This window comes from Ursus maritimus, unplaced genomic scaffold (genome assembly GCF_017311325.1).
Source record: "Ursus maritimus isolate PB19 unplaced genomic scaffold, ASM1731132v1 scaffold_7, whole genome shotgun sequence".
Classification (NCBI taxonomy): domain Eukaryota; kingdom Metazoa; phylum Chordata; class Mammalia; order Carnivora; family Ursidae; genus Ursus; species Ursus maritimus.
This window is the reverse complement of record NW_024426885.1, coordinates 33145113-33158493: the sequence shown is the minus strand read 5'-3', so window position 1 is coordinate 33158493 and position 13381 is coordinate 33145113. Positions and strand designations below refer to the sequence as shown.

Here is a 13381-nt window from a genome sequence, read left to right as displayed (position 1 = left end):
GGAAAACTGCTCAGAGGAGGTCAAACTTGGCTGTGAGAAAGGCCTAATTGTCTCGTAGACTTCCCTCCACCTGAGGCCGAGAGCCCTCCCCAGAGCCAGCAGCCCCAATCCCATCCAGAGCAGCACCGGATGCCCTGAATGACCGATAATCCCTGTCAGAGAACAGGGAGCAGGAGGTGAGTCATGCTAAGGGAAGCAACTCATTAAAGGACAAAGGGGCTGTTCAGGGGCGGGGACGGAGTCAAGGCTGAAGGAAAGAAAGGGGATCCAATTGAAGGGCACCAGCCATGAGACTGGCAACTGAGAGGACAGCCTGCGGTCACACATTTAGGAAGTGAAGAGACACATGAAGAGAGGAGAGGCCACTCCTGTAGCTTAACAACGAGGAACATTCCAACCATGGGTAGAAGCTACAAACCCGAAGCAAAGCTTGCTTGGGATCCTCCACCGGAGCCTGTCTGTTGGACAGGCCCACTGGGAGCTGGTCAGTAAGGGGCTGTCTCACCCGTCTCCTCTCCCCTGAAGGGCATCTCACAAACAGCTATAATGTCCCAGTGTGGGGCAGCTCCACCTGCCTCGCGGGGCCCTGTCCAGGTGGGCAGGGCGCTACAGACAGTATAATGACAAAGGAGGCTTTCTTGGAGACTCCTTGCGTGTCTTGAATAGATTACCCCCAGCGCAGGCCGGGCCTTCCAAAGGGTCAGCTTACCTTCTGTGACTGACACACTGGTCCCACTGGGGTCATTCGGATGTGGAGCGGAAGGTGGATCATAGCCAATCACCAAGTCGATGGTGGCCTAGGTAGAAATAATTCATTGCAGACGGAATCAGTGCAGGGTAATAGACTCAATGCAGACCAAATCAGCAGGAGTAAAGAGTTCTGGAAAGGGTGAGTAGGAGGATGGGAAAGTGAGAAGAGGTGGGGAGAAGGATCACACACACTCCATTGTGTCTATCCACCCTCTTGTGAACCAGGCGGGTGGGAAAGCCCGGGAAAGGAGTAACCTATTATAGGTTGCCAAGTGTACCATTGCTAAGGGCAACCTCACAAACTGGAGCAAAGTTGTGACGAGCAAGCATGAACTTGTAATTAGCCTCCATCCTAGACTTGAGATGGCCTCCAGTCATTTTACATGGTTGAGTTACTTGTTTGCACACTGACTTCTTTATTCATTGCTGAAATTTATTTTCATTTTTCTCTTCTCTAAAAATAACTTGAGCCACTAACAAAAATTATATAACAATGTGATTCATAAAACAGGATAAAAAAGGGAATCAAGTCTGGTTAAAGAGAAAACAAATATGCAAATCATGAAGTTCAAGGTAATTGCATCTTCCGTAAAATGCAACTCCAAGATGGCTAGGAACGAAGGCAAGAAGGAGAACAGAAAATGTTACGTAACTTTCATTTTCAGAAAGGAAGAAACATACTAGTTACTTACGGGAAATAAAGTTATTCCCATTTTAAAAACTGGAGATAAATTTTTCACATGGGGCGTTACTTTATTTTATTTTTTATTTTTAATGATTTTTTATTATATTATGTTAGTCACCATACAGTACATCCCCGGTTTCCGATGTAAGGCTCGATGATTCATTAGTTGCGTATAACACCCAGTGCACCATGCAATACGTGCCCTCCTTACTACCCGTCACCGGTCTATCCCATTCCCCCACCCCCCTCCCCTCTGAAGCCCTCAGTTTGTTTCTCATAGTCCATAGTCTCTCATGTTTCATTCCCCCTTCTGATTACCCCCCCCTTTCTTTATCCCTTTCTTCCCCTACCGATCATCCTAGTTCTTATGTTCCACAGATGAGAGAAATCATATGATAATTGTCTTTCTCTGCTTGACTTATTTCACTTAGCATTATCTCCTCCAGTGCCGTCCATGTTGCAGCAAACGTTGAGAATTCGTTCTTTCTGATAGCTGAGTAATATTCCATTGTATATATGGACCACAACTTCTTAATCCAGTCATCTGTTGAAGGGCATCTCGGCTCCTTCCACGATTTAGCTATTGTGGACAATGCTGCTATGAACATTGGGGTGCATAGGGCCCTTCTCTTCACTACGTCTGTATCTTTGGGGTAAACACCCAGTAGTGCAATGGCTGGATCATAGGGTAGCTCAATTTTTAACTTTTTAAGGGACCTCCACACTGTTTTCCAGAGTGGCTGTACCAACTTGCATTCCCACCAACAATGTGGGAGGGATCCCCTTTCTCCACATCCTCTCCAACAATTGTTGTTTCTTGCCTTGTCAATTTTTGCCATTCTAACTGGTGTAAGGTGGTATCTTAGTGTGGTTTTGATTTGAATTTCCCTGATGGCTAATGATTTTGAACATTTTTTCATGTGTCTGTTAGCCATTTGTATGTCTTCATTGGAAAAGTGTCTGTTCATATCTTCTGCCCATTTTTTGATTTATTTGTTTCTCGTGTATTGAGTTTGAGAAGTTCTTTGTAGATCTTGGATACCAGTCCTTTATCTGTAGTGTCATTTGCAAATATATTCTCCCATTCCGTGGGCTGCCTCTTAGTTTTTTTGACTGTTTCCTTGGCTGTGCAGAAGCTTTTTATCTTGATGAAGTCCCGTAAGTTCATTTTATCTTCTGTTTCTCTTGCCTTTGGGGATGTGTCATGAAAAAGGTTGCTTTGGCCGATGTCGTAGAGGTTGCTGCCTATGTTCTCCTCTAGAATTTTGATGGATTCCTGTCTCACATCGAGGTCTTTCATCCATTTGCAGTTTATTTTTGTGTATGGTTTAAGAGAGTGGTCAAGTTTCATTCTTTTGCATGTAGCTGTCCAATTTTCCCAGCACCATTTATTGAAGAGACTGTCTTTTTTCCACCGGATGTTTTTTCCTGCTTTATCAAATATTAGTTGCCCAAAGAGCTGAGGGTCCATTTCTGGGTTCTCTATTCTGTTCCATTGGTCTATGTGTCTGTTTTTGTGCCAGTACCATGCTGTCTTTGTGATCACAGCTTTGTACTACAGCTTGAAATCCGGCATTGTGATGCCCCCAGCTTTGTTTTTCCTTTTCAACAGTTCCTTGGAGATTCGGGGCCTTTTCTGTTTCCATACAAATTTAAGGACTGTTTGTTCTAGTTCTTTGAAAAATGTCCTCGGTATTTTGATCGGGATAGCATTGAAAGTGTAGATTGCTCTGGGTAGTATGGACATTTTAACTATGTTAATTCTTCCGATCCACGAGCATGGAATATTTTTCCATCTTTTTATGTCTTCCTCAATGTCTTTCAAGAGTGATTTATAGTTTCTAGAATATAGGTCCTTTACGTCTCTGGTTAATTCCAAGGTAACGTATGGTTTTTGGTGCTATTGTAAATGGGATGGATTCCCTAATTTCTCTTTCTTCAGTCTCATTATTCGTGTATAGAAATGTAACTGATTTCTGAGCATTGATTTTGTATCCCGCCACATTACTGAATTGCTCTATAACTTCTAATAGTTTGGGAGTGGCTTCTTTTGGGTTTTCCATATAGAGTATCATGTCATCTGCGAAGAGAGACATTTTGACTTCTTCTCTGCCGATTTGGATACCTTTGATCCCTTTTTGTTGTCTGATTGCTGTTGCAAGGACTTCTAGTACTATGTTGAATAATAGTGGCGAGAGTGGGCATCCTTGTCGTGTTTCTGATCTGAAGGGAAAGGCTTCCAGCTTTTCCCCATTGAGAATAATATTTGCAGTAGGCTTTTCATAGATGGCTTTTATGAGATTGAGAAATGTACCCTCTATTCCTACACTCTGAAGGGTTTTAATCAGGAAAGGATGCTGTATTTTGTCAAATGCTTTTTCTGCATCAATTGAGAGGATCATATGGTTCCTGGGTCTTTTCTTGTTGATATGATGTATCACCTGATCGATTTGCGAATGTTGAACCACGCGCGCATCCACATGGGGCGTTACTTTAGGGCAGAGTTTCCTATACTTCTGTATTTCATGAACCTACAAAATTTCAAAAAAGTTTCCTAGGGGGCGTCAACATAGAGAGCTAACCCAAGCCCACAACTACTATCTACTGTTATGATAATTTCACAAAAGAAAAGAATTTTAACAGCAAAAATGAGGAAGGACAAACCTCTGGATGGACGGAATCCTTTGCAGATAAGGATGGCGCAGGCACGCACACCCACACGCCTGCATGTACACACCCAAGTTACCAGTTAAAATACAGACATAATATTTAGGACATAGTCTTACTGAAAAATTATTCACTATCTGAAATTCAAATTTAAATGGGCATCCCATACTTCCACCTGCCACTTGTGCTTCACGTGATAAACACTAGTATGTGTACGCACGTGTGGGTGCACACACACATGCCATATTGCCTTTTTCTTATCTGTCTGTTCATCAGTGAATACTCCCTCATGGATCAGCACATTCTGTGGCTAAAACTTAGGAACTAGAGATCTGGGAGACACTGAGCAGAACAATAAATGAGGCTCCCAACCACAGTTTTGTGGCCAATAATCATAAAAGCAGCATCCATGGCTACCTATGCCAAAGACCCAGGCCATAACCTGAAGGTCGAATGTAAGCAGCACTGAGGGGCTCAACTGCTAAACTTAAGTGAAGAATCAGACTTTCAAAACTTAGAAGAGGACATGGATGGCTCAACTTCTGGATCGGTGATTTCCTGGTAACGCCGGATTCCCAGAAGTGCTCCAGTTCTACGTGTGCTTGCTTCTGTGCTTAAAAAAACAAAGACAAAACCAGCCAGACACCTCACTGACTTGTAGCATCTTTCCTAAGTATCATTTCTCTCAGCCAGGTTTTGGAACGATAGATGACAGACGATATTCTGAGTTTACGTTTTAGGATTAGAATGCTGATTTCCAGCAAACCTTTACGTTTTGGAACCTAGACCAACAAAATCAACATTGTGAATAGGCTTTGAGAAGCCTAATCTGCATTCTTGCCTACAGGGATGGCCTGTTTTAGTATAAAATTCTCTCTCTTTGTCCATGCTCCCAAGCAAAATAAATGAATTGGAAAATAAAGGTATTAGAGGTTAGTGGGGCAGGCATGGTGGCTTTATGAGCGCGGTTAGCAATCAAATGAAATCTGAGAGCTATGAGCTTTGAGTCCATTTATTTCTTTTAAGTGCACTCGAGAAAGAAAATTCTGGGTTTGCATCAGACAATATCAGTATGTACTTGTTTGGAGGCTGTGGTCAGAAAACAGACAGCTGCCAATCAATGAGAAACATCATGATATTCACATCTTGATGTTACGAGGTCATATTAATGAAATACCTTACAGAATGCTTCAGAGAGCGTCTGAGACAGAGCTATGCTCACCACAGGAATGTAAACACCCAAGGGGATATGCACAGAGCTATACCAAGAAAGGGTCCCACTCACTCTATAGCATTTTCTTCTGTCACAGAAAATCAAGTTTATCTAGTCTACTGGCTCTGTGACTACAAGTATAGGATAAAGCTGTATCATTTGCAAGTGGACCTGTTATCAAAACCATTAGGGGTGTGTGAGTGTTGGTGTGTGTGTGTGTGATGAGCCGATTATAATTTCACACTTTTCTTAATGAACTTTTTGCTTACTTATCTCACTTCAAAACCATTCAACAAAAGAGAAAGTGCTCACCCCAGTATCTTGCCCCTTTTCGTTTAGCAGGGGGATGAGTTTGTACGGCAGCGATCTGCTCTGGTCGCCAATCAGGTCCTTCAGGGCTACGGTGGCAGTGCCAATTAACCTGCAGGTGAAACGAGAGAGCACACAGTAACCCAGGTGACAGGCATGCTTCCAATGACTCAGCAGATCTCCTGATCCCCTTCTCATTCATCTATTATCATTAAAATCACTTACTGTGAAATGAATTTTTGGAATTTTGGCAATAAACCTCACTTTTCCAGAACAAGGAGTTATTTCAAGAGTCTAACTATGGTGCCCGTGAAATTTCAAGTCATGAACGAGACGACACATGAATGGGTGACAAAGATTGAATAGCACCCCTCAGAATCCAAGAAGAGAGAAAAGTAGGACAAAGTCCAAGCATTCCTCTGTAATATAAATGTAAAAAGACCCATCAAAACTGCCCACTGTGAAAATGTCCCCCCCAGGGAGACCTTCTGCAAGTGTAAATAGGTTGCTAGTTCAGTGAGGAGGCCAACTTACTAACCTGTACACTAATTCTGGTTGGATGTGTGTCCTTCTCCCTGTTCCTGGAACCAGAGGGATGATGTTCAGCCTCACCGCTTACCCAGCTACCCCTCAGTGCACCTGACCTAATGGTACAGAGGCACACATGTGTCCCTGCTCACCACAGTCAGGCCCCTAAAGCACGGATTGTTGCTTTTTCTATTCACTATTCTCACCCCAGTGTTTGGAACAGAGTTCATTTATTCATAGATATTTACCGAATTGAAGGAAAGAATAAATAAATCTACACAAAGAATGAACACCCAAAACACGTCATTAGGGTACATGATCAAAAAAATTTATGGAACACACAACCCCTGAGAGTTAGTGAATATAAAAATGTGACCTGCAGAATATAGTTTGTACTTTGGGTGTTATAATGGATAACACGGTATGAGATTGGGTGAATTGAAGAAGTTCCCTTTGTGAAATGCAATCAAAAAGCAAAGAAAGCCCACAGGTGTGCTCTCAGTATGGACACCGAAAAAGGAAAAGAGAAACAGGAAGAATTTTAAAATATTATTTACTTATACCTAGCTTACATTTGCAGTAACTGATACTAATAAATGGCAGATACGATAGCATGAATATCATTAGCATAAAAATAGAAAACTAAGCATCGAATCCTCGAAGTGATAGAAGAGATTCCTTATATCAAAAAGCCAGGGTGAAGAAACCATAGTTGAGCATAAAACATAACTCTGGGCTTTTGGGCAAAAGTAATAATCAGGAGAGTTCATCTTGTGGGGAAATATTCCTTTTATTTTCACATGTAGTCGTTTCTTTAAACATCACGAGTGAAAACTGATGTTAATGTGTGAGCGTCTATTCTGAACTGATGTAATCTGTATTCTCCTGCCCCCCTCAGACCTCAGAAATGGAACTAGATTGTAGCTCTGGGGTCAGTCACTCAACCGCATACATCCACAGACTCAACAGTATGAGTAAGTGACTTCACTCTCTGTGAACAGGCATATTATCCTGCACAAGACCAGAAAATTGCTACGGCACCCTCTTTCACCCAATCTACCCGATGGCATGAAGCACTACACATGGTTTCTTGGAACAACACACGTTCTTCGACAGAACACCACATAAGACGCTCAACAACTGTGATGGATTCTCATCCCTTCTCGTATCGCAAGTAAAGTCGGTTATTGGCAATGGAAAAGACAAATTCTGCCTCCGGGGGGTGAAGAGTGAACATTTCAGCCCTTTCAGGTCAATACAGGAATTAGGTCTCCCAGTCAACGCTGAGAATGGATGGAACCTTTTTAGAGTAATTTCTCAGATGAGTATGTTCACTCACTGTTTGCAGATTTTTAAAAACTGAATGTGTTTTCTCCTCACTTGGATTGTAATTCCCCTGACATATTGAGGACAAGAGTCTACACAAGACTCCATTGCCACCAGATGAAACAAGTACACCTCCCACACAAAGCGAGAGTCCCTGGCAAAATCTCTTCCACGTCTCCCTCAGCCTCACATGATATGAGCCTGATGAGCATTTCTTCCCCAAGTTTTAAAAATAGCATAGTAAGCCATGAGGTTGGCTAATTGAGTTTTTAGGACAAAACGGGAAAACCAGTTTCAAAACTCATCTGACTGGTATTAAAGGTCTAAATGAGGTACGCGCCTTGAAAGACGTGGAAACACGTACTGGATCTTATTCCTCACAGTTCCATGATTCATAACCTAACTACACGATTAAAATAATAACATTGCACACTTGGACACGTACAGATTTGCTCTTGCTGAAGCCAAGATGACCTGAAACTCTTATCAGCAATAAATACTTCTTAGGAGAAAAGAAAGTATAGCACGTGGGGACAATACTGAAAGAGGGCTGGCCTGGGGTTGGACCAGCATTTATCAACCCTGGCACTACTGACCTTTTGAATTGGACAATTCTTTGTTTTGGTGGGCTGCCTGGGCTTTGTCCGATGTTCAGCAGCACCCTTGGCCTCAACGCACTGGCATCTCTACACTTCGCTAATGGTCCCCTGCTGGGCAAAATCGCCCCAGGTTGAGAAGCCCTGGGTTAGACAATTTCTGTTCTTGCGCTAACTCGGTGTCCCAACTTCCTTCCAGCCTTGGCTACGTCACCCAACTCTCTGAGCCCACTTCGCTAGCTGCAAATGAGTGGCTTGAAGTAAATAATTTCTCAGACCCTTCTCAGCTATTAAAGCCTGCAGCTAGGCTCGTACATGTGATGTTTTCTACATAGATCTATTTAGGAAACCGTCTCATGTTCAATATCTTTCTCTTAAAGTCCTTGTTCATTGACTTAGGAAAAATACATCTTAAAATATGTCCATGTTGGACAATCCAGAATGATAGGCAGGGTTTCTGCCTTCAAGTGTATTGGCCTATAAGCTCGTGGGTCAAGCTTAAATTCATACAGTGTCAGGGGAAAGGTTAGGCCAATCACAGAAATGTGGCCTACAGTGTAAGATAGTAGGGAGTGCGGCCTCGTGCAAACTGGAGAGAACAGACTCATCTGGGACATGAAGCCCATCCACTGGCCCTTCCTGGCCCTGAATGGTTTTACAGCCTTCATTCTGACTCAGCCACTGTCCACGACTTTCCCTTCTCTCTGAAAGGCTGTAGAGGGTGGTAACAGAGAGCAGGCCAGGAATGGAGTAAAAGAAAAGCAGCCTATTTTAACTCAAACCTCAATTCTTCTTTCAGAAACCCTTAGTCCCATTTCCTAAGATTTGTTTTTTCCATCATAAAATGCTGATGCTTTGGTTTTCTATGGGGGGGGGGTGATTTAAAAGAAAATTTTACTTTCTTTTTTCTCAAGTAAAGACATTGTGTGTAGAAGAAAGCCTGGAAAGATTTTAACCCCCCAAAATATTTTTAACAGCTAGGTTGAGTTGAAGAAAAATGCAAGCAGCTATGTCTAAGAGCTTTGACTGTAAATTGGAGAAAACGTCCCCTATGGGCAAGTCTGAGCTCTGCAGGACTCCGAGGGTCCCGCCAGCCTGGCGTGGGCTGTTTTCTGCAACGTTGCCTGGCTACAGATTACTGTGAGAGGCTGGGAAATGATGACCCGGCCTCCTACACAGGGGACAAGAACAATGCAGCAGGACCACAAGCCAGTTTCCTTTAAAGGAGGTGACACTAAACCAAGAAACCCTTCTTCTTTCACATTACTAACGCTATAAATATGCTGACATGTTACCGTGGGACAGTACTGTTCACGCTTCGCCCTGAATTTGCATGGAAAAATAAGAGTCTCCCCGTGGACTCCACTCAACACTAAAACAGATGGACCATGTCTCAAAAGGAAACTTTACAGTGAAAGAATCTCAAGGCCCTTTTGCTCTCCAGCTTTATTTGCAGAACTAATACGCTGCAGATGTATCCTGAAGTGAGGCTAAGCCAGTCCTGCTCTTACCCCTCACATCTCTGGAACGTCTAGAGAGTGTTGAGTAGGGTCTCCGTGCAACATGGAACTAATTCTGAGCAGTGGGACTGCGAACTAGTCAACTTAGTCATGCAAGGGTTGGTTAAGAACTTAACTTGTTCAAACAGAGTCTAGTTTGTTTAAAAGACAGAAAAGGGGAACGTTCTCCCCGTTAGCATAGGCACAGACGCTAACAGCTACATGCCACTGTGGTGAGTAAGGGCTTTGCTGGCTGAGTTCTTAATCATGAGAGCTCACATCTATCAAGCTGTTCTGTGCAGGAGGGACACAGCCCACATGGATTACTGGAGGAGGGTTTACTGGAAATTCCTTCGTGAAGGGAAGGAAAAACACGCTGGACTCTGGAAACGAAATCACGTGTTGTACTGTTTTCGCCCCTACAGACTGCAGTGTGTCTCAACTTTCCTTCCCCTGTGAGGGAATAACAGTCTCCACCTGTGTGAAGGACAACTACTTCTCCAAGCTGCTCCCAGGTCCCCTGTAGAAACCCTGAAAGGGCCAGTCATGCCCACCCTTTGAAGCCCTGGGCTCTCAGCCAGTTAGGCTTTGTCATTTCGACCAGACCAGGCTGGGGTGGCCTTGGGGTTCCCTCGCTTGGCCCCATCACCCGTCCCGTCCCCACACTTCTTCCCCAGGGCCAGTCAAGGTCCTCACCTGCCCCACCCCCACCCACAGCTGCACCCAAAGGTGGGGGAGCCGGGCTTATACCTTGCTTATGACCAGATGGGTGGGAGAAGCTGGGGCAACCATGATAGCAAATCCTATCACAGGAAGCCGTTTGTAAGCCAAAACTCCTCAAAGGGCATCTTCTGGGTCTCCCATTCACTTTACCAGGGGGGAACCCTCCTGAGTCTCCCAAGCTGCCCACCCTGGCCCTTTGGATTAGCTTGTCCACCATTTCTGAGGTGGTGGTTCCCCAGCCCTCCCTGTAGCAGAATCACTAGGGCAGAGATTCCCAGGACCCTGAGTCAGACTTTGTCTTTAGTTCATTCTTATACCCAGGAAGTTTGAGAAACAATGGTCTAAAACAGTGATTCTCAGGGGCAGCGGGAAAGTAGGGATGGGTGGAGGAGGGGGGGTGGGGTAGGAAAGGCAGCTGGCAAAGCTAGATCCAGAGAGAGGGAGACATGTAATTTTTAAAAGTACATTCAACATAACACGGGTTCACATTTGAGAAGTGGGCTTAGTAAACAAAACTCGAATAAAACCTACTCGGCAAGCCTAGTTATCTGTACCTTTCCTGTGGCTTCGCCTCCTCACTCCACACCAGGCTTGTCAGAGAGCCTTGGGGCCTTTGTCCTGTTCATCAAATCGTGACTCCCAAGCTTGGCTGTGTACCAGCCCCTCTGGGGTAGGACTGTGCTCTGTACTCTTCACAAACTCCATTCCTGGGTTTTGGAAGCACTGACCTAGTCTGGAGGCTGTGGCAGGTTTTGCAGGATTCAGGGCCGGCAACAACTTCCTTTTTTCCAGTCCCTCCCAACCCTGCTGCCTGCGGCAAATGGCGTCACTTAAACCAGCGAAGGAGCTGAGGGGAAGCCAAGGCCTCTGCACCAAAAGCTCTCCCGATCAGGGAGGCACCTAGGCCAGAGTGAGGCACTTTGAGGCTGCAAGGAGCAGGTTAGCTAGCCTAATAATGCCTGGCATGCAGGTGAGGCTCGGTAATTACTTCTAAATGAGTGTAACCTGCTCTTTAGCTATTTTCACCTGACCGATTCTCCTGTTTTTTTCAGTCCTCAAGGATCAGAATCGGTGCTTGCCTGTTGTGCAGCATAAGGGAACACCAAGGCTCCGTCCCTGTCTAATCCCCCCAGCCATTAGAATCAAGGTGGTAGTTTTCTTTCTTCCTTTCTTTCTTTTTCTCTCTCTTTCTCTCTTTTTCTTTCTCTCTCTCTCCCTCTCTTTCTTTCTCTTCATTCCTTCCTTCCTTCCTTCCTTCCTTCCTTCCTTCCTTCCTTCCTTCCTTCCTTCCTTCCTTCATTCCTTCATCAAGAACTTGGGCCAAACAAGGAAAGGGAGACTGAATGAGAAAGACTGAGAACTTGCAGCTACGCAGAGCTTTCTGATTCAGACTCTTCTTTGTACCAGAGGCCGTATACGGGTTGTTTTACTTCTCTGAGCCTCAGTTTCCTTGCCTGTAAAGTAAGGATTATGGCAGCTGTTACCTAACAGTATTGTAAGGATGATGTGGTAAGTGCTTAACAGTTACTTTTTATTATTTCAGACGCTACTCTAGAAAAAGGGATCCAAAAGAAGCACGTGACAGCAGGCCAGTACTTACAGGGAAAGCTGGTATGAGCTCACGCACAGCCCAAATCACGGGAAGGTGGGCTGTCTATGCAGGGATACGGGTAGGCAGGCAGGAGTGAACAGATCCCTTGTAACTACCCACATCCATTTCTGTTATGCAAAGTTCTTAAGACTAGTCCTTTCTCTTCTGAACATGAAACTGTTCCCTCCCCAACTCCGGTGCTGTGTATACCAAGAGTCTTTTTGGAAAACAATTTGTATTTTCAGGGTTAGGCCAGAAGTAAATTTCAGCTGTAACTGAATTCTCATAAAACCCTATTAGTGGAATCTGAATAAAGTTTTTAAAGCCATAAGTTTCGTAAGGTATTTCACTATAAAACAGACCCCAAAACAACTCCTCATACAAAAACCGCATCTAAATCAACACACACATACACATACACACATGCACACATCTCGTTATTTTCTCTTCACCCCCCACTTTATTTTTCTTCATCATTACTGACCACCATCTGATACACTGTATGTTCCCTCCACTCAGATGTAAGCCCCGTGAAAGGCATGGAGTGTACTCCCAGTGCCTAGGGCAGTGTCTGGCACACAGAGGCATTAGTACTTATTTGTCGAATGAAGACATTAATTGATACATCACTGAAGATAGTCCAATAACCTTGCAAATGACTTCCAAGTTGTAAAGCTTCCTCTCCTAAGAGATGGTCCTCCAAGTGCAATTAGAAGACACAGCTCTTGTCATTGTGAAATGCCTTTCTCTTTCAAGTCTCTCCGGGTGTCTTTCTCCAGGGCAGTGGGCCACCTTCACTTCCTCATGAGATGTGAACGGATGCCAGCAGGACTGTGGCAGCTACTTTACTGGCCTCCCCACACACGGGGGTTCAGCCTTTCCAGCACCCGGACTCAGCCAGCCCAAGCCAGTTTTGATCTTTTCACAGTTCTGCCGCTCTACTGAAAATATGGAACTAGGGAGAACCGAACTGAGAACCCCATGCCACGGTAACACTGGCTTCTGGTTTCGATGTCCACACAGTCTGAGAAGCTGCTCCAGGGGGCTGTCCGTCCCTCCTCACCAACCACAGCGGAAGAAGGAAAGGTGGTGGCCCCACCTGCACAAATCCCACTACCTTGTTTACACCTGGCAATGTCAGAAGTGAGTGTCTCACCACTAGGAGAAACCGAAGTATTAAAAGACTGAAGACAAGGTCTTCTGTATACTCGGAAATGAAATTTTCTCATAAGCCATACCATACCTCTCCACCAAATTAATTTCATTCCAACCACAGTCTCTGTTTTCTCTAATAAAAAACAAAAACAAAAAACCCAAAAAAGCCACAAACCTTTGCTCAGGGAGTCAGTATATTTCACAACCCAAGCTTGTCTTTTTTTTTTTTTTCCTAATTCTGTAGCCCCTGGTACCAGTCTGGGTGTGTGTGTGTGTGTGTGTGTGTGTGTGTGTGTAGCTCCAGCCTCCCACCTGCATGTCCCCAACTTTGGGAGACAA

The 13381-nt window shown here is 44.4% G+C and overlaps 1 protein-coding gene across 1 annotated transcript in view; it reads right to left on the bottom strand.

The window, feature by feature from the left end:
- MYOF (myoferlin) overlaps positions 1-13381 on the bottom strand; it is a 152194-nt gene that overhangs the window by 102625 nt on the left and 36188 nt on the right. Inside the window, exons 4-5 of the mRNA XM_040623930.1 lie at positions 5628-5736; positions 710-797 (exon numbers count right to left, since the gene is read on the bottom strand). Coding sequence (XP_040479864.1) covers positions 710-797; positions 5628-5736 — 197 coding nt within the window. The remainder of the gene's footprint in view (positions 1-709; positions 798-5627; positions 5737-13381) is intronic.